General features: G+C 38.7%; 1 protein-coding gene across 1 annotated transcript in view; it reads left to right on the top strand.

Moving 5' to 3' along the window:
• The window catches only part of mtnr1aa (melatonin receptor 1A a), a 76,465-nt gene extending 56,911 nt beyond the window's left edge, over positions 1–19,554 (top strand). Inside the window, exon 2 of the mRNA XM_004065955.5 lies at positions 17,938–19,554. Coding sequence (XP_004066003.1) covers positions 17,938–18,806 — 869 coding nt within the window. The 3' untranslated portion in view covers positions 18,807–19,554. The remainder of the gene's footprint in view (positions 1–17,937) is intronic.
• Positions 19,555–22,330: the final 2,776 nt, after the last annotated feature.

Here is a 22,330-nt window from a genome sequence, read left to right as displayed (position 1 = left end):
CAGACCACAAAGAAAGATAAAACATGTTGTAAGGGTTTTCCTCTGGTGTTTTTCTTTTTTTTACATGCTTTTTAACTCTAGTGATTAACACTCAATGAAAAAAAATCAGATATCAAACTTTATTTATAAAAAAAAGCAAACTATTTGTAGCTACCATGAAAGGAAAAGCAGTTGAAGGCTCTTTCACTGCTCCACTCTTTCGTTTTGTTGGCACACTTAAATTAAATGTGTAAATCTCTGTCTCCATTTCCCACATTAGAATGAAGGAAAAAGAAGAGCATTTTTTTTTGCTAGTCAAGGTAATGGATTTTGGCAGATTAGATTTCATCTGTTTTTATTGATGCACTGTGTGTTGTGTATTTCTAAAGCACTCTTGAAATGACTTCTTTAAGAGACACGAGCAGATTAAATGTGCAGAGAGTCATCATCCATGGCTGTCACAGTCTTCTTTCATGAACACAATAAACTGCAAATCCAGTAGTGACCCAGTAACATAATCAGCCTCTTTGCAAGGCTGCCTCTGTTCCTCTGGCTTTCCTTTTCTCTTGTTTGTTTGTTTTATGGATTATTATTGCATTTTAGGTGCTTTTATGAGTGCTGACAGGAATTCATTTTATTTTGATGAATTTTGTTTCATCCTTGTACCTTCAGCAGAGCAACTTTAAGGGAAAAATTATATTTAAATGTCATTTTGTCTTATATATTAGTGGTAGATTTAAAAATAATATTGGGTCATTCTGAAGCTTTAGGATAATAAGTGGCGAGGAGGCAGACTATTTACCTAATTGGTCTTTGAGGGTCAGAATTCTAGCTGATAGACAGGTGTTCAAATACTTATTTGCAGTACTAGCATACAAATAAATTATTTAAAATTCCTGCAGTGTGATTTCCAGGTTTTTCCAGATTTGTCTTTTAGAATGTTACACATCTTCATGAATTCTAAGTGGGAGAACTTACAAAATCACAGGGTGTTCAAATAATTATTGGCCTCGCTGTATATAATAGTCCTTGTTGCTTTCTATACTTTTGTCAGAGGAAATGATGTTAAAACATAAATCTAGGTGCCACTTTTCTTAGTTTGGTTCTCTCCTTAGCTGTCACTCCCCTGCTATGTGTATATACCACATGAGGTCTCTCATATTTTACAGCAAAAGCTCATGAATAGTGCAATCAGTGTTCTGTATTCCTGGGACTAAGGATTTTGACTGTAATTGTAGGTGCTGCTGGTGTTATGTTCACCATTATCTCTCTCTCACACACACAGCTTTACATAACTGCTTTACTCACACAGGTGACAACAAAACTACTATGATTCTATCTTTGAATGGTAACCGTGATATTGGTGTGGATATTAGAATGTGAATAGTATTTAGAGCCAAAGAATAAAGTATAGGTAGATGCATCTGCAAGAAAAACAGTATCATTTAAGTCTTCTAAAAGGCAAAATCTCTGTGATTAATCTCGAAGAAGCAAAATGACAAAAGTACAGTTTTACAAAAGGGTTTTTATGTTGCACTGAATGCATCTACTTCTGACAATTTGAGGATGGAAAATGCTGTTTGAGTATAAATGCAGCTAATTTTAAATAAATATTAAAGACAGTTTGTTTTCCCACAGACTAGATTTATTGTTTGGTAAGATGCTGTTTTTGTGAATATAAAATTGATCTGATTAAACGTGAAGTTGATATTGATTAATTAATAGGGCGGCTGTGGAGCAGTGGTAGGGCGGTAAACCTCTGATTGGTTTATTCCAGGTTCAATTATCACCTTTCCCACCTATATGTTCAAGTGTCCTTGGGCAAGACACTGAACCCCACCTGGCCTCTGGTGGAAGGTTGGTGCCTGTGTTCGAATGCCACCAGTGTGTGAATGGGTGGATGGGACTGTGACTTTAAAGAGTTTTGGGCCTTCGAGGAAGGTAGAAAAGCGCTGTACAAGTGCATACAATTTACCATTTAATTCGTTTGGGGCTGAGGTCCAATTATGTCTCAGTTGTCCCAGATTTTTGTTGTTTGTACTGTCAAAAGAGTAACATAAAAAGCAGACACTGACTCAGTTAATCATAGTCTTTAGAATATGGGGAGGATGTTTTCTGGTTAAATCTGTTAAACACTGCAGTTCACAGAAATTTCCTCTTAAGAGGGTGTGCTGCTACCCCAGCACACCATTTGTTCCGTCACAGAGTATAGTTGACCCTAAAGTACGGTTCATTAATTGCTGTGATTACTCTCCTTCTGCTCTCTGGCACATGTAGCTTGTCCTACTTGCAAAGGTGTGCTGGTGTGCATGCTTGTATTGTGAGCAGGAAATGTTATGGTGGTAACATTGTGCTACTATACATTACCACCCAGGACCTGAAACCAGTATTTTATATAGACAGACTACATGAAAGCCTTGGGAATGCACCAGTGAAAGTTACATGGAAATTGAATGGATCTGGAGCTGATAAATGATATCAGCTGCAAACATAACTCCTATGATAAGTCCTGTGTTTTAAGTCTGCCAGCTAGGAGGAAGAGTCGGCAGCATCAACTGTTGAAGCACATGTAGTAGCTCTGCCTTAACAAAAAAAAAAAAAGAATATTTTGTGTTTTGTCAAGGGTGGCGAGCAATAAACCCTGTTAAAATGTTCGGCATGGTTTGGTGCAGGCAGGGGGCTGCCGTGACTAGACCCCTGAATTGTCCAAGCAAGTATTAAAGCTCAGATGAACCTAAGATCTGTGGTGAGGTTTAAAACAAACAGGTTTTGGAGTTTTAGCTAAAGTTTGAAGGCAGAGCAAGGAGGGGCAGAGAGCAATGAGGAAGCAGAGTGACTGATGTGATGTGTATTTAAATTAGGTCAAGTCCTGTATGGTGATTATGCAGAGGTTCACCTTAGCCATATGCGCCCTTACAGGGGTTTGACCCTTGTGGGTTTTTGGGTTGTCCAAGCCAATGGAAGATTCTAGACAACAGCAGCTGGATTTTAAGGGGAGCGCAGATGTATCTTGCAGTTCCCTTGAGGCTTGTGAGGCCACCTTAAGGGTCCAATGAAAAGGTAATGCACGATTGTTGTGCGTGTGGTAAGTGTATCGTGAAGTATTTGTGAGAATAATGTAAGTTACATGCAATTATGGCGTACAAGTGATGCTGTCTTAAGGTCCCCCTATGTCGCACTCTTGTCGTTTGCAAGGTGCACTACTGCTTCCTTATTGACTGGGTCTAAATGCTGCACGTACAGAGTATATATGTGATACGCAAATGCCCGGAGGATGCCTGTAGGATGCTCATGCAAACTACAGTCTGTCTAATTTCCTAATTTTTAACAGCCAGGCTGCACACAAGGAGGAGCACTTATTACTTGAATATCCCCTTGCATAGTGCGGAGGTTTGATGATGGTTGAAAAAATGAAAACTCTGTACGACACACTTGCGTCTCCCCTACTTCCCCCTGTCTGTAAGTGTGTGCCAAGAACCCCCTTAGAGAAATATGTAATTGAATATTTTCGCTCTACGGGCTTATTACCAAGCGGTCTACAATCCAAAAAATGTTGTGCTTGCCACCCCGTAAATGTTTTGCCCACCTTTCACTTGCAACCCACACCACACGTAAGGCCATATGACTAATGTTTAAAGACCCACCTTGATAGTGGCATTCTTTTTTTGATGACGGAGGACATGTATAAAGAAAATTAAGCTCAGAACTGAATTTCTGAAGTTTTTTTTTAAAGTTTCTTTATTCAGATCGTGGTGAATCAGAAGCAGAAGAAAAAGCTTGATATTGAAGCTTAAAGGTCAAGCCACAAGCTCCCTGCTCTGCTTGAGTGTAGATGACTAGATCCATGTACGCCTTCGTTTTCCTCGAGGTTTCGACAAATATCGCCCCCAAATAGACTTCTGTTGTGAATTTTTGACATTTAGTTAACTTAGGTCTAAAGCAAACCAAGCCAAATTTTTCAATATTCCTGCTCATTTGAACTAAGCCTACCAAACCACTCTTTCTTTTGGAGCACATTCACTCTTGGCATTCCTTACCCAATCAAACCAAGTTTCCTGAACTATTCCTCCATATAGTTGGGATTCCTTCCTTACAAACTGCAAACCTTGGCTAAACATTACTGAGGACTCTGGTAAATTGTTATTTCCTTCATGTTTAAGTTATGTTGCTGAAGATAAGCTAAAATAGCGCAATTTTTATAAAAAAAAAAAAGACTTTAGACTTTAAATCAGTTTAATTTTCAATTACTTTTGACAGCTCTGAGGAAGGATCAAGTCCCCCTCTTTCCCCGAGATTATCCTCCATCACCGTGAAAAAAAAAATGCAACCTAAAATAAAATGACCTGTGTTAGTTCTCAGCTATTGGGGCTGTGTCAAAATTCATTGCAAGGTGCAGAAAGCAAAAATGCTTCACTTGTTTCCTAAATCCTTACAGGAATTGCTTGAAAGTGGGGGATTGCAGAAATGGAAAGGGACACAGCACCAGGCCGTATCTCTCCCCAAGCTAAATGAAAGCTCAGAGTGATGTGTCACTAACAGGACTAGTCAAAGTGACAGAGACTGGGAGTGAGAGAGAGTCCAACAGCCAAAAGAGCCAGCTGCCCATAGGAATTTCACCTTGTCAAGGTCAGCCCTGTTAATGCTGTGTGAGGGTTTAAAACCCTTTAACAGCATTGTTACACTTTTTGAAGGCTTGCATGACATTCTTGCTGTTTGTAAAATTTAAGATTTTCGCTTTTTTTCCCCCCACACTGCACTCTGATTCCTGCACACACGCACAAATCCTTTTTTAAGGATCATGTTTTGGCAGAATATTTTTACCTATTCCCTCATAATAAACTAGCAGAAGCTGTTGAACACTGTGGAGCAATTTATTTGCTAAGGAGGCACTGACAAAAAACACATTATTATGACTGCTGAAAATAGATGGATAGAAAGAACAAGAGTAAAGAGTTGAATGTTTAAGGTAACATTTGCTACACCTGAAGCTATATGTGTTAATGCCAGCAAATAATGCCAATCCTTGCATTGACAACATTTCTAAAAGCTTCACAGATTTTTTGTGTGTGTGTTTGTAAATGGCTCAACAGCACAACTGGAGTGGCTGTCTGACAATTTGGAGCCTGAGACTGTACATCTAGCAATGCCAACATTTTTTGGAGGAATCGGTGTGAACAGGCGCCTGCTCTGGCAGACCTGCAGGCTGTAAAGAAGAAGCTCAGGATCAAAGACAGATGTTCTTTTGTTGATAACACCAGTCACATTTTGGTGTCCTGCTCAGTGATATATGCTCAACAGATCAACAGCAACAGATCAAACTCATCTGCTGTCATTCACAGCATTTCCCTGAACCTCATCCTGTCACATGTCTGTGAATAAAAGTTTCCAGAATCCTTGCTAAATCCCATATGATCAATGTTAGCCATTTTTATACTTAAATTAAAACTCCTTTTCTCCCTGTAGTATTTCAAACAAAAAGTGCAGGCACGTGCACACGTAGAGCCCTAGGGGCGGCTTTAGCACCTGCCCTATTAAAAACTGCCCTAGTGTCCTCTGGCTTTTTCTTTTGTTTGTATGAAAATTGAGAAATTCCTGTCAGTGATACAAGAAAAAAAAAAGTTGCTTTAAAAATCCCCATAATATTCTTCTATCATGCCTATTTTCTATCATGATCTGCTGCTTCTGTCTCAGTGGCTGAAACCGTTGAATCATGGTCTCATTTGAAACATTTGTAGTGTCATTTCTTACTTTTATTATTATTATTTATTTTTATTGTATCTTTATTTATTTTTAAGTATTATTAACATTTTCTTTTTTATTCAATCTCCTGGCAAAGAAAAAAAATGTTGCTACCTCAATTGCCTTCTCTGTTACTGCAACACTTGTGCTATCCTAGGCACTTTAACGTTGGGAGTTGGGTCATCTAGACCCACTAGACAGTGCGCTGAACCTTTTTTCTTCAATGATTTGTGATCTTCACTGGTATCCATGGATTACATGAAATCTTTCCACCTTTATCCACCTTTGTCATGGTAGGGAGAACACCTCAAAGTAAGGGTGGGGTCATCTAAGATAGCACAAGGGATAAACAAATTTGCACTTGTATTAAGTGTCACTACATGAAATCCTGTACATGCACTATTTGTCAATTTAAAAAAAAAAAAAACCTTCCTCTCTACAGGCGTTAAACTAATTTTATCTGTTAGAATTGGCTTCTTTAAATTCTGTATGATCCTGTTTCGCAATTTCTTGTATTAAAATCTTCCCAATTACAACAAAAGCCTGTGTTTAAAGGATCAGATGGGTGCAACTGTCAGGAACTGAAGACGTAGAACGCAAAATGCAGGACATTGGGCTTGGTGGCAGAAACATGGGCATTGAATGAATAAACTAAGACAGGGCAAAAACCACAGAGAAAAAAAAGGAGATAAAACAGATGACCTAACTACGGAGCCCGTGTCCTGACATTAAAAAATTAAAATATATCTCGTTCACCCAGATTAATATCTTGTTTCCACAAATTAATATCTTGTTTACACGAAATACTATTCCATTCCCACAAGATACTATTTTGTTCCCTCGAAATGATTAACTAGCTGATATTGTAGTTTAGGGTCGAACAGGAATAAAAATATTCAGGACTTGTCTTTTATTAACATACTCTTTAGCAGTGGCTTTACATTCGAAGGCTAGTAGGCTACATGCTAACTAGCCGATCATTTCTCCTGTTATTCACGTCATAGATTTACAGCAGATACCTTCACATTTCTCTCTGTCTCATTATATTGCATTGAAGACACGGAAGATGTTTAGAGATCAGATTTATTTCTTTTAAAAAGCACAAAAGCATCGATCGGTAATCACGTTCATTCACATCCTGGTACCCTCTCCGTCCATCTTGCTGCAAAAGCCGCTTTCTGCCGCTACTTCCATGTCTCTGTGAGCATTCAATAGGGGTAAAAATAAAAGCAAGAATGATTGATCTATTATTGTCTCGATGAAAATCAGAAAAATATCATAAGATTAGGCTGGCTTAAAACTGCATCATCATAATCAAAAGACCACTAGTGTCAAGGTGCAGGGGTGGCTCGAGAGCCGGTAGGACCCAGACGCAGAGGCGGGAGGCAAACGGGTTCAGGGCTAGAGGGTTTAATTATAACAAAAAGCGCTGCAGAGCAGGATGACAAAACAAAAACTCACTGTGGCGGGGCATGAAACAAGGCATGAAGGGACAAAGACACATGAAGACGTTAAACACACGACCAGAAGTTAATGGACCAGCACAGGAGGAAGGCAGAGACAGAACTTATAAACAGACAGGGCAGACAAGACACAGGTGAACACAATCAGGGCAGATGGGGACCAAAGGAAGTAAAACTCAAGAAACAAGACAAGACAGGAAACCTTTCAAAATAAAACAGGAAACAGAACTTAACCATGACAGAACAAGACAGAAAGCAAAAACCAATACAAAAGAAACTCAAACCATGACAACTGGGAACACTTTTGCAATAGATTAAAAGATGATCGGAGTGAGACTTTAAGGAAAGGACAACATTTAGGAATTAGTTTTGGTGGGTTTTCTTAACACATAAGAGCCCAGACCCATTTTTTGTTAAAATTAAAATTATGTGTGTTTTACTACAAAACAAGTGGAGCAGAGAGAATCCATTTCTGATATTTTTCTGTTACACTGATGTCACCATGGGTTCTTATGGGATAAGCTGCAACCAAATGACATACGATCTTTGTCTAATATCTAAAGCAGACGGTGTGTTCCCTTCGCGAGCCTGGAGTAGTTTATTTATTTATTTTTTTTAAATGTTGTTTTAGTTAATTCCACCCATTTACGTGTTTTCGTATTACACTTAGGTGACAGAATGAAGCTTGAATTATTTTCTTGATCATTTCAAGTATCAATATCAATTCATCAACGGATAAAACCTACAATAATTTGTGGGCAACAATTGAGATTTATTTGAAAGCGTGATTAAAATCAGTGGGCACACAACCGCCTTTTCTGCCTCTCACAAAATGAAACAGTTTTATCTGGCTCCATAAATTTTCGATCTCAGTGAAATATAAGACAGAATATTTCCATGTGCTGTGCATTTTACGCTTCATACAGTAATGCACTTACAGACGGATAAAGCAAATAAGAAACACGATTCCACAGGCATCCTTGGAAGACACATTTGTCCACCCCTTGGGTCATTGAATAGGGATAGAACTAAAAGGGCTGAATGACACACATCGGATTTACAGATTCTTAGCTGTAACATGATATCATTACAACAGCAGGTGCACCCAATTCTTCACAGTATGCTGCTCAATGAGAAATAGCAATGGACCAAATGAATGCTTACTTGCTATACTTGGTGTTGAATTTGTGAAAAGTTCTCTTGGACAGCTGCTCTATGGTTTGCTTCTAATGGTCAGGTGGGATTGTGTGTCATTTGAGAGAGGGAGTGCCAAATCAATACAAAATTGCCACCATTTTTTAAAAACCCACCCCAATCTTTTAATTGTAAAAGTGTTCCCAGTGGTCTTTTCAACTATGATTACGCCCTTTTTAGCTGAAATCTAAAAATGTGTGTTGTTTTCAAGGACTTAGTTCCTTAAGAGCAGCAGGAGTTATTTAGAAATGCGCCTCTGTTTATTAGGTGGAACCTCTCTTTTTCCAATTGTTTTTTTTCTGCTCCTTATTCACAGCAATTTGAATAAATAAATACTCTGAAATGCAATTTTAAGGTAAATATTTTTTATATAGCTCTTTCATCATCAGAGAAATACCCCGAGAACATGTTAAAAACAACAAAAGACCATTTTTATTGGACTGGGTCTTTAAAGCTAGTGTAAAGATGGATTCACATCCTCCATGATGCTGTAAAGTCCACTTAAAAAAAGTACAAATCTTGTTTGTTGTAGTGCCTTTGTACATGATCCTACACATTCCACTGACATTTAACTGACAGCTGTGAAAGTGGTGCATGACTGAATGCTGCAATTTTCCAATTTGTCACAACAGGCCACTATGAGTAGAGTATTTGCTTGTTAATCTTATTTTCAAATAAACAGGACGTGTTTTTGAAGATGGGTGCAGTGTTTTTCACGGCCAGCGTGCAGGATTACCACCGGACAGCCTGAGAGATAAATCTGTGTGTTCTTGATTGCTACACAGTCTGTAGATCATGTTTGCCAAGCATGCACATTGTGGAGGCCTTGTTGACAATTATAAACATGCATTATTTAGCAGCAGGGACCTCCTTCCTTTTCATTATTCACCAACATCAAAGGGTGACAGCTGAAGTTCACACTCTGGAAATCATCAGGGGGATTTATTTAGGCTTTATGGTTTGACACGAGCACTCAGCAGCACCAACACACAAACGAAAAAACAAATAACAAATTCGGAGGCCGTTCCTCTCAGCTTTCAGTATTGAGTCTGTTTCCTGTGCCTCTTGCAACATTGTAGCAATGGAAACAGACAGATGTCCCTAATGGATTGAGTCTGTATTTATGAATGCTTTTACACGCATTGGGCTGATGCCATCTGGGCCCGCTGCTATTGTCCACTTTACTGTCGTCTTTGTAGAAAGCTTCTTCATCTAATTGCAGGAGAAAAATAGTCATAAGGGAAAAGGGCAAGATGTATTCATTGTTTCGGGGCAGATGCTTTAACCAAGTTGAACATTGAACATCTAGCATTGTTGCAAGCAACTTTGGTGTCCAGGGAGTTCACGAGGTCTGTGTGGCCGAAGAGTGAGCTTTCTCCTGAGCTCAACCTAATAGGTTCTGGGTTTTTATTTTTGTGCTCTTATTTGAGGCATTGGCCACTTATTTCACCTCTTTTACTTAAAGTTTGACACCTTTTTCATCCTAAAAAAGCACTTTTCTTTTTTGCCTTGCTGAAGTTTGCACTCTGGCTTTTTCTTTAAAATCTTTATCCTATTTCTTAGCTTCTGTTTAAGCAGTCCTCACTAATCCCCTATCTCTGTCCCTGAAGGCCCCTCTTCCTTTTTCTGATGCTCTTCTTACTATCAATGAAGTCCCTCACTGTCCTTGTGGGCATGGTGTTCTCCACACACAAGTGTGTGCAGCTTGTCACACCAGTCATTTTTCTTTCCCTGTGCATCATTATTCGCAGCTTTTAGGCGCTCTAGAATTTCCCCTCGCTCCGTGTGGCCCACCTTCCTGCAGCGCCTTTGGTCACAGTTTCCCGCTTGGTGATGCTTGTTAGTTTGCGGCTGCAGATATTCATCAGATTTACCACGAAAGCAGCTGTTTACAAGAGGTTTCTTTATGTATGCTGATGCAACCTGGTGCAATTAATCAAACGTTTTATTTTTCAGTAGGTGCGATGGATCTGTGACACTAAAGCATGAACAGAATTCACTTTCAGGATCCTTTCTGGGATCAATGCTTTCGTCAAGCTTTTAGCTTGACAAAAAAAGTTTCATCAACACTGACAACAGCCAATGTTGATTTATATCTGTTATATAAAACTCCAGTTTCTTTGTTTAGGCTCCACTCTTTTACAATAACTTTTTCAAAGGTAGTGTAAATATTTCTCCTTAACTATGGCTACGTCATCTAATGTTTCAGCCTGCCTCTGCACTTAAAATAGTGGCAGAGGGTCACTAAACTAAGTTATTATGTTTCCCAGAGAAATACATACCAGCCTTAGACTATGTCCTTGTTGGTTCTTTAGGCTCATCCATTTGTTTTGCAATGACCTTATATTTAGCAGAACAATTTAGAAAAGAAATAATTCAAATCTCCTCCTTTCCTTTTTCTTAATTTTTTTCCCTCTCTAGCAAATTAGAACAGGTGCGATGGCAGAGCTTTACAAAATAAAAACCTATTAAAACTTGCAATATAGTACAAACAATGTGAACAGTTATATTTTATTGCAATATGTCCACCAAAAGTAGCATAAAAATGTTTGTGAGGCAGTTATACATGAGTTCAATTCACAGCTCTGGATCTGATCATTATTACCAATACTAATTAGGAAGAATTTCATAGCTATTACCATCTTATGAAGCTAAGTTTACTCTCTTGCTGAAGTGAACTAACATTAATTTAAAAATGTTTAAATGTAGTTTGTAGGCCTGCATAAACCTGAAATTCAGAGAAGACTAAAATGTATCTGAAACTACATTCAAGTTGTTTGTCGAACAGCTTTTTACTCTTCATACTCTGTACTCACACTATAACAAAATGCAACTGGCACAAGAAAGCTAACTACCTACGTAGCTAATGTATCATTAGTGAGAAGGACTTTAAAACAAAAAGTGGGACATCCCCGTTTTCACAAAGTCATTGTTGGAATTAAAGGAAGTCTGCAAACAAGAGGCTCAAAGTGCTTTTGAAATTATATCTGTGTGTATATAGTGCTTCATAAACAAAACTGCCTCGCCTTGTCAAATAGTGTCACGTTGACTTAAGATTATATTACTGCATTACTCCACATTTTTTATACAAATACACACTAACTGGCCACTTTATTGGTCACACCTGTCAATTTCTTGTTTATGCATATTTCTAATCAGCCAATCACAAAGCAGCAACTCAATACATTTAGGCATTTAGACATGGTCAAGATTACATGCAGCAGTTTAAACAGAGCATCAGAACGGTGAAGAAGGGTTATTTAAGTGACTTTGAATATAGCATGGTTGTTGGTACCAGATGAGCTGGTCTGAGTATTTCAGAAACTGCTGCTCTGTTGGGATTTTCACCTACAACCATCTCTAGGGTTTACAGAGAATGGGATGGGAAGACAGCAGTTAGTTAAATAACCAGATACAACCGAGGTGTAACTAACTACCTAGTTAATGTATCAATATAAGGAATCACTAAAAAGTGGGGCAATCATGTTTTCACAAAGTCATTGTTGGAATTAAAAGAAGTCTGCAAACAAGAGGCTCAAAGTGCCTTCCAAATAAAACCTAAAAAGGGCTTCATAAACTAAACTGCCTCGACTTGTCAAATAGTGTCATGTTGACTTAAGAATATGTCATAGGGAGAAACATTACCACACATATGTCATATACCAGTGGTCCCCAACCCCCGGACTGCTGACCGGTACCGGTCCATGGGTCAGTTGGTACCGGGTCGCACAGAAAGAACTTACATAACTTCCGTTTTATTTATTTTGGAATCTGAAAGACGTTATATTTTGAAAAATTCCCAGATTCTCTGTTACATCCGTCTAAGTCACGCAGGCCAAAGCACTCTTCTCAGTCACGTGAATGGTTACCGCTAAAATAAAACCCAGGAACTAGCTAAATGAGCAAAAAAACAAACTTCTTTGGAAAGTTTCGTTACCAAGCTAAAATGCCCAACCAGGAGACAGAAGAGGAGCCTTCGACTCCCAAAAAAATGAAAACTAGATTTAATAAAATAATTTGTTTTTGCACCATGAGTATGGGAAGGGGAGGGGGTGATGACACCTGTGCAATGTACAATGACATTTTGGTTAAAATAAAAGCTCAGAGTTCGTCTTGTCATGTCTCTGTTCCTCCTTCATCGTAGCGTTGCTACAGTAATTGTCCGCCACATCTAAAAGACCGGTCTGTGAAAAATTTGTCTGATGTCATACTGGTCCGCGGCGATAAAAAGGGTTGGGACTGTTGTATATACTATGGATGTCACAATTCTCAATTTAAAACTGAACCTTATGTTACACCATTGAACCAAATCATAAGGAAAGTGTATCGTTGCATCCCTACTGCATACCATTAGATCTTAAGTGTCAAACACACTGTGCTAAATTTAAGGATTTGTTTTTTACTGTTTTATTACATTACACCAGGCTTAGTATAAGCCACTTGCAAGTTTTTCTTAATTGTTACTTGCTTGTTAACAAATAAAAGCAATATTTTTTTGTAGTTGTTTTGTAATACACAAGTTGTAAATCAAACCAAAACAAAGCCGGAACCTAAAAATCTACATTTGAAAGGAATCAGGAAGAAAGTATTTCATTGCATCCCTAATTTACACACACAGAATAGGAATTTGGAGAGAAGGAATTCAAGTTGTTAAGAATGTTGAACCAAAGCATTACACAACCATTTTGACAGAAATTGCTGATATATAACCATATCTAAAGCCAAGTCATCTACGGCTCCTTTAACTAATCTGGAATTTATCTGAATTAATTGGGCTTATGAAAGTCAAGTTTCTTCTTCAAAACAATAAGGTCCCACATACAAATTATTGCTGGGTGGCTGTGAGTCACTCCTGGACAAAGAAGCGTCACTGCTGCTCCACATTGAGAGAAGCCAGTTGAGGTGACTCAGGCACCTCTTTCAGATGCTTCCTGGATGCCTCCCTGGGGGGGTTATTCCGGACATCTCTCACCAGTGGAATCCCCAGGGAAGACCCAGGAGGTACTGTTTTTCAGATATACCTGAAAGTGCCCTACGGCCCCCCTGCAGAACTTAAAGAAACTTGTATGGAGAGCGAGGTCTAGATCTATATTTGGACTGTTGCCCCTGCGATCCGGAGTTGATTTTTTCTTTTGGCAAACAACTCTCTTAAAATGGGGATTCGTTAATTTTTTTCTGATAGAACTTGTATTTTTCCTAAGGTCAAGATCCAGCCTAGCAAGAAAAATGTCCTTAAATTAACAATACTCTAAAACACATTAACAAATCTTTCTAAAAGCATTGATGACATTTACAGTATGTTTGAAGCTTTTGGTTCAAACTTGCGTTCATTCTGGATAGTTGATTCCAAAATTAAAGATTAAAAGAATCTTCCTTCTTTTGTTTGATCTCCACAAGTATATCACATAGGCAGCTGCTCTGTCAACAGTAAGAAGTTATTTCGTGACAGATGGGTTATTTACCATGCAAATAGAGCACAGAAAGACAACTGCAAACATTCAAAACGAAATTAACTGCAACAACTGCTTGATTGTTAAGGTTGTTCCACATATTATAGATCAGATCAGGTCTTTCCAACCACCAGTGAGCCTTTAAGCTATTTTTGTTAATGTTCACTTATAAACCAAAGTAATTCTGGGGTTCTTTTTAGCATAATCACAAATAATTTATTAATCCATCTTCAAAATTTCGCTTTACTCTCGTTTGGGGTCACGGTGGTGCTGGAGATCACTCAGCTATTTAAAGGTGATGGCAGAGTACACCCTGGATGGTTTGCCAATCCATCACAAAGCCACGCAGAGACAAACAACCACACACACTCACATCTTAAACCTTAATAATTGCCCTTAGGGGTAGATAGGGGCTGTCTGCGAGGGAAAAATGGGCAAATCTGTATGGGACACGCAGGCGGCTCACAGGAAATATCACAGTTGTGGATTGCTCGCTGAGTCTTTATGAGGGAAAATGGTCATGTACATTTTTTCTATAGGGATGCTGCATGGGACAGGTCTAAACAACACGTATGGGGTCTAAACAACACATACGGGGGAAGTAGGTGAGACTCAGATGTGTCGTATGGATTTTTCCTTCTTTTCAACCCTCCCAAAACCTGTGCACTCCACAGGGAGCCCGTTAGTGCTTTACAAGTGAAAGGTGCATGTCCCTTGAGCGTACCTTGCGTGCAGCCTTGCTGTTAAAAGTGAGGAAATTACACAAGCAGCGTCCAGATTTTCTCGATGTCCTATACGGGCACCTATGTATCATGTGCACACCCTGTGTGTGCAGCATTGCCCATGGTCAGTAAGGAGGCAGTGCATGCACCTTTCCAACCTCTGGAATGCTAGGTAAAGGGTACTATACGACAGCATCTATTACATAATTGCATGTAGCTTCCATTATCCTTAAATACCTCACAATGCACTTTCCACACAAATGACAGTGGCACATTTAACTCGTACAGATGCATGTGGACACCAATTAGCCTATGAAGCCTGTTTTTGGACTGTGGAAGGAAGCCGTAGTACCTAAAGAAAACCCACACATGTGAAGTGAGAGGGCTAAGCAATCCACCACCATCCAGCTCCTATAATCACACAAAAATATCTAAAGGAAGTACTTCTGACTAACCCCTGAAATAAAATAAAATGAAAGAAAGCTACATCTCTAACAGCAAATGAACAGTCAAACTTCTGGAAGATACTTTTCATTTGTTCTTCAGCCATCTTTATGCTGTGTTAGCTATGAGCTTGCAGCAGGTTGTGTATTGGAGACATAGGCTAATCTATGTTTAAATATTTACAGCCATTTGGTAAAAGATTAATCAAGTGACATAAAAAAGACATGGACTGTCATTCCTGCAGAACTAGTGCACATCCACAATCTATATTACACATAAAAAAGTCTAATGCACATAGTATGAACTTTATAAACACATACAAAAATTATTAAATTAAAGCTGTTTTTGAGTAGTTCTATTTTAACCTTTAAATGTAATGAAAACATCTGAGCACGTAGACTAAAAGATGAACCTACTAAGACTTTACTTTTTTGCAGAAAGCCAGAGAAAACAGGTGTTATGGCGAGGCTCGTGCCGCCCTTTGTGGGAGCTCGCACAAGTTCTGAAAGCCCTGGTTTAGGTTGTTGGGTTCATATTTTGTCTTGAAAAAGATCTGAAGGAGATAAATGCACACAATCTTCTTCATTCTATAGCAGCTGAGGCTTTATCATTTATGTTTAACTGGATTGTTTGGTGCTTGTGACAGTAAAAACTGTAATTTAAAGATGGCGCCATCGAAACCTATGATTGTAAAAGAAAGCGACAATTGTATACATAGAAACCAAACATTTTTGTAAAATAGATATTTTTAATAAACAAAATCATGAACTCAATTAAGATCCAGAACTGCCCTGCTGTTCTCTGATTAATAGTTGTCTAGCACCAATATGTATAAACACAACACTCTGGTGACCATGCACTCTCCTGGTGTAGTCAACTCTTTGAGAGAAAAAGGTGTTATGTAAAACGACCAGCTCTTGAGGTTTACGAGTTTAAAAGATTCCAGTCATGTGTTGAATTTCACCAAAATCAGCTGATGTTCTTTCAAGGCAAATCAGTCTACTGTGACATCAGAATAGTCTACGGACTATATATATATATATATATATATATATATATATATATATATATATATATATATATATATATATATATTTATTTATTTATTTACTTTTCCTCTGAAAAAAACTGTTCAGAGAAAGTTACATCTGCTAGACTGGAGGCAGGTACCATTTGTCAAACAAGTGTTAAAGACCCACTTCTTTGAAAATTGTGTTTTTGGTGTTTTTATCTTGTTCTTGTAATATTTTTCTCATGATGAAGAACACGTATAAAGAAAATTAAGATTAAAACTGCATTTCCAAGTTTTTCTTTATTCAAATCATTGTGAATCAGGAGTTTCCCTTGTGCCATCTTGGATGACCCCACCCTTACATTGACGTGTTCTCCCTACCATGACAAAGGTGGATAAAGGTGGAAAGATTTCATGTCATCCATGGACACCAGTGAAGATCACAAATCATTGAAGAAAAAAGGTTCAGCGCACTGTCTAGTGGGTCTAAATGACCCAACTCCCAACGTTAAAGTGCCTAGGATAGCAAAAGGGGTATACAAAAAAGTTTGTAATGGAGGTGCTACAGTCGGCAGGCCACAAGCTTCCTGCTCCACTCCATTCTGATGTATTCACTTCCAGACAAATAGATCTATGTACGTCTGTTTTCCTTGTCCGAGCTGGCATCTGCCTCAAAACTGTAGTTCCAATATTGCTTGCCGTTTTTTTTTTTTCAGCCCCCGCAGTGAGCCCACACGGTGCTTTGTTTTATTTAAACAGTTGGATCCATCTATTCTGCACCAGTTCTGTCAGCTGCTCAGTGCTTAGCTGAGGAGATCAGCGACCCGCTTTCTGCACGGCACCGAACACTGCCCCACGAGATACCTCATTCCCCCGCCCGGACGAGCCGGACAGGAGGAGCAAGAGAGGCCCACTTAGTATAGAATGCTGGAAGGGGGAAATTTCGGCCGATTAATATACCCATCACACAACACGTGAATCGTCCACAAACTTGTGCACGGACCTTGTGTGATTGTTACGCTGTACATAAGAAACACAAATAATTGCGTAGGATTGACATGATAATTGCATTAATGAAGTAAGCTACACATAAACTGTGTAATTCTTAACTGACCAAAAAATCGTATCAGCCCAAAACTGAATTCACATAGAGACCCATCGGCTAAAACCCTCGGCTGACATCTGTGCAGATTGATGAATGACAAAAACGCAAGAAAAACGTACGGATTGTGTATATCACGCATGTATCATGAACGACTGAAATTTCATCCAGGGACAATCTGTAATTTGTTCGTAGCAGCAGTGTGACACGCCCCATAGGTTGAGGTTGTGAGGGGCTGTAAGCTTGCAGGAGAGAGTAAATAGAGGGATGATAGGAAATGAGGTCAGGCTTACTCCGTGCCAACCCCCCCCCCCCCCCCAACTCAGAAGTTGATTTCTAATAAACTAATGCGCCTCCGCAGAAACTATCTCATATAAAACAACGGGGGGGGGGGGGGTATTTTGGGTAAAAACAGCACAATTAAAAGACCACTAGGAACACTTTTAAAATAGATAAAAATATTATCAGAGTGGGGCTTTAACATCAATAAAAGGCATCATGCCACTGTGGTTTGCTGTTTGGTTCATTAGATAGTTCTTGTGAATCAACTCTGTAGTGAAACACAAATGGGTTCACTTACAATAGAACAAAGGCTAAAACTCCAATGCATACCAGGGTTTACCTGATCTGTGAGTCTAGTCGAACCTTCTACCCGTACGTCATAAGTGTGTGTAACTTACATTATCCTTACACATTCCTTACTGTCCAAATATGTAGACCATCTAAGGAAGCAAGCTCTGATCAAAGCGAGTTTGCAAGCAGTTTTACATACCAATGTTTCCTGTGTAACTAACTCATGACTTCTCTTGTGGCTGTTTTGTTTTATTCTCAGGAAACATCTTTGTGGTGAGCCTTGCAGTGGCAGACCTTGTGGTGGCTATCTATCCATACCCCCTGGTCCTCACTTCCATTTTCAACAATGGCTGGAACCTGGGATCTGTCCATTGTCAAATCAGCGGCTTCCTCATGGGTGTCAGCGTCATCGGCTCCATCTTCAACATCACCGCCATCGCCATCAACAGATACTGCTATATATGTCACAGCCTCAAATACGACAAGCTGTACAGCGACAAAAACTCAGTGTGCTATGTGATTTTAATATGGGCGTTGACTGTGGTGGCCATCGTACCCAACCTGTTTGTGGGTTCACTCAAGTATGACCCCCGAGTTTATTCCTGCACCTTCGAACAGTCGGCCAGCTCAGCGTATACAATCGCAGTGGTGTTTTTTCATTTTATTTTACCCATCATGATTGTCACCTACTGCTATTTGCGCATTTGGATATTGGTGATCCAGGTTAGAAGAAGGGTCAAACCAGACAACCGACCAAAGCTAACACCGCACGATGTTAGAAACTTTGTCACCATGTTTGTTGTCTTTGTGCTCTTTGCTGTCTGCTGGGCACCCCTCAACTTCATCGGACTGGCTGTAGCAATCAAACCGGAGGTGGTGGTTCCCTTAATCCCGGAGTGGTTATTTGTGGCCAGCTACTTCATGGCCTACTTCAACAGCTGCCTTAACGCCATTGTGTACGGTGTGCTGAACCAGAACTTCCGGCGGGAGTACAAACGCATCGTAGTGTCTGTGTGTACGGCTCGCATCTTCTTCCAGGACAGCTCCAACGATGCAGGGGAGAGGCTCAAAAGTAAACCCTCACCGCTCATGACCAACAATAACCAGGTCAAAGTGGAGTCCGTCTGAAGCAGAAGACAGACAGATACGCCGTGTTTTCATTTATTTTTTCTAAGAAGCTGAGTGACAAACAAACCAAATAGCTACACAAAGCAGCTTGTTCTGTGAGCTGTCCAGACTGTCATATCGTACGGTGCTATTTTACCTCTGAGAACAATCACAGTAAGAAAAAGAGAGGATAGGAATCTCTATTCAAGCACTTTGACTCTGCAGTACATGTAGTACAGTGAAAATATGATGTCTGTTTTGTTTTTATGTTTACAGTGATGAGATAAATGTATCACACATAATACACTTTAAATATTTATTTTGTATCAGATGTCATGTAGATATGTAGTAAAAATATTTCTGGTTCTGGGTAAGTAAAGAAAAGTTTTGAGAGGCCAATAGCACATTTATATAAAAGATTTGTTGAAAATGTTACTTTATATATGATCTCATTTAATGACTTCAAAAAGTGTAGGCAAAGCTGCTTATCCTACAGCAGTGTCCATATACAGTAGGTGAAATATTGCATTTATTAAGACAGCTATATACTGTATGCATGAATATCAGGAGTTATCCATATTCAAAATAAAAATCTCATATTGATGATTATTGATAAATCTGATCAGAGTCTATTTTCCGTCTGTGCCTTTCTTTTTTACCTTGTTTTGACTTTTGGGGTGTTTTTCTTTTAAGTTGTTAAATATAACCCGGTAAAATAAGATACTTACTTTTTGGTGGTGGATTAAATAAACCTTTCACAAAAATGCAATTCTTTCCATTGATTGAATAGAGATTTAACACGTTAGGCCAAAGGTTGAGGAAATATTTGATTCAGTCTCTGTTTTTAACCCCTTTACACCGAAGCTTTAGGTCAAGTGTTTACATTATTTCAACTACTAACACTTACACAATTAACACATTTCCCCTGAATTCTGAAGTGGAGAAAAGCAGCCATGTGTTGATATGCAATCAATGTATATCAGATCATTCTGTTCCGGACAAAAGCGAATACGAGAAGTTCCGGTATGTCAAAGAGCGCTTGTTATTTAGGTGTCATTTTGGTTGGTAAAGGGTTATCTGACATAGAACCAAGTTACAAAAAATAAATTCTGTTTCTTCAAAGATCTTTAAAAGGCGTATCGTATTGTACATCAGAAGCAAAAAAAAAAAAAAAAAAGTTGTGTAAAGCCATGTATTGAAGAACTGAAACTGAGGGAAATGGAATTTGTACAGTTACCTGATATAACTGATTTACTTAGATATGCATAGGAAAGAGATATGCAGTAGTTTATGGGTACATTTTATTCCATCCATCCATTTTTTTAAACAGGCTGTATCCCTTTGGGGTTACAAGGTTGCTTAACCTGTCTTGGTTACTGTTGGGTGAAGGCAGGATGCACCCTGGACAGGACGGTGCATATTAATTTTATTCTAAAAGAAACAACAATGGTTATTCCACTTTATAAATAAATAAATTTTATGCCGTTTTGAACGACCTTTATTTTTTGTTTAAATGTGTTCATATTTAAATTTCCTACCTGGAATAAATAAGGCTTTTGTCCATTAAACATCACTAGCAACAAAAAAGAAATTAACCCAAAAAAGCAAATTGACTGACACACATTTTCACAGCTATTTGTGAAAATGGCTGATAGTGTGTCTTCATCGCACACTGCACTTGACTTACAGTATACAGCAATAAATAAGACTAATTTTAGTCAATAAATGTAATTATAGACAGGGCAAGTACCACAGGAAAAAAGAAAAACATTATTCTTTTTTCTCATTACTGCAGTTGCTGATTGACAAATATGACAGTACTTGGAAGAGAGACAAAGAAAGATGAATTGGCCAGACATCCTGAATCTGTGTGACCAGACCTCAACGTTGAAAATATAATTTTTATAAGACTTGGTATTTATAAAATAAATTAATAGTTCGGCCTTTTAACTGTTTAAAGCCCAAACATTTTATGCTTGAACTTTGTCATTATGATCTGGTGATAACTTTTGGTTACCTCATACCTGCAAATGTCTTTATTCTAAATGAAAAATTACGAAAAAAGAAAAGCTTTGATGGTATTTTGCTTTTCTGCTATTGTTTTATTTTGTGAGTGTGAGGTTAGCTGCAAATTAATACATTAACTTAAATAACCTAATTTATGGCATATAGAGTGATTCTGCTTTCCATTTTTTGGGCTCACCTCAATAAAAAGACTCTCCTAACAATTAGTTATGAAGTTTAATGCCAGTTCCTTACTCAATTGAAATTGTACACAGAGTTAAAGCCACTGCATACTCTCTAGGTTTGTTCTCAGCACATTTTAGAATTTGTATAGGGTTTATTTTAAGCAATTGTATTTTCTCTGTTTTTACAGTCAAGTGTTTGCTGCATGGAGGCTTGTCGCTACATCATGTGTGTCACATGGTGTGTGTGAGGGGAACCCTGCTAATGCGACAGAAACAACAAACATATAAAGCAACGATGAGGAGAATGGCTCAACGAAACACTGGAAATCCACTCGGCTTACATAACAGCTCCTGACCATCATCCTCTAAGCAAAAGTTAAAAGGGAAAGCTCCCAATAAAATCCCCACCCCCACCCCCACCCCACCCTCTGTCAGTTTAATCCTGAGAGCTCTGTTTGCTTAGAAAAAGTGAATGGCATGATGATGAGGGAATCTACAAATCCCACGGATTTACTCTGCCCTCCGAGTTTTGAAGTCATTTTGCCCCAGCGATTTTTATAGCCCATGGTGAACGGTGGAAATAACAGGCATGTCATGTGTTACGTGACCTGTCAGACATTCAAAAAAATAAGATAAAATAATGGCAGGTAAATGTGGAATGCCTCTTTCATGTGCTAAAGTCACTGTCTTAAGCAGAAGATATGGAAAACAGAGTGTTTAATGCCAAGGGTAACACTATTAAAATGTGAAACAATGCACAGGGGTTTGGGCAGAAAAAAAGAGCGTACTTTGTTACAAATCCAGCAGGATAAAGACTGTAAATGTTTTCAACGTAAATGTGATGAAATAGAAATCACGTCCTTTCATGGAAGTCATCATCTTAGCTGAAGGGTTTCATTATGACGTGTCAGAGATTGTAAATGAGAGGTAGACCTTATGAGCTGCTGTTTGAAGGCATGTGGCCTTCTGCCGCTGACATGCTGGTTTGTCTGAAGCCTAAATTGAACAATATGGATCAGATGTTGGACTTCAGGTGAGACTCTTCAAGACAAAAAAACAGTTTTGTTGGGGACAAAATTTCATTAAAAATAAAGAGAAAGACTTTTTAGCGAATGCTTCTGCGTAATTCCACCATACTAACACGCAAAGTTGTTCAATTTTTGAAGGAAGTGTCTTCTGTTGTACTGATCAGTGATTTGAACTTATAAAGTCCCACTCCAATGCCAACCCAACGCAACAGAGACGCACCACAGGCTGATCAGTGGAAATCAGCCGTAACCCTTGTGCTATAGGCACTTTACCATTCGGAGTTGGGTCATCTAGACCCACTAGCCAGTGCGCTAAACCTTTTTTCTT

The sequence above is a fragment of the Oryzias latipes genome (genome assembly GCF_053564925.1).
Source record: "Oryzias latipes strain Hd-rR chromosome 1 unlocalized genomic scaffold, Olatipes_Hd-rR_3.1 chr1_Y".
Taxonomy (NCBI): domain Eukaryota; kingdom Metazoa; phylum Chordata; class Actinopteri; order Beloniformes; family Adrianichthyidae; genus Oryzias; species Oryzias latipes.
The sequence above is the reverse complement of the archived record's forward strand: the minus strand, read 5'-3'. Positions and strand labels throughout refer to the sequence as shown.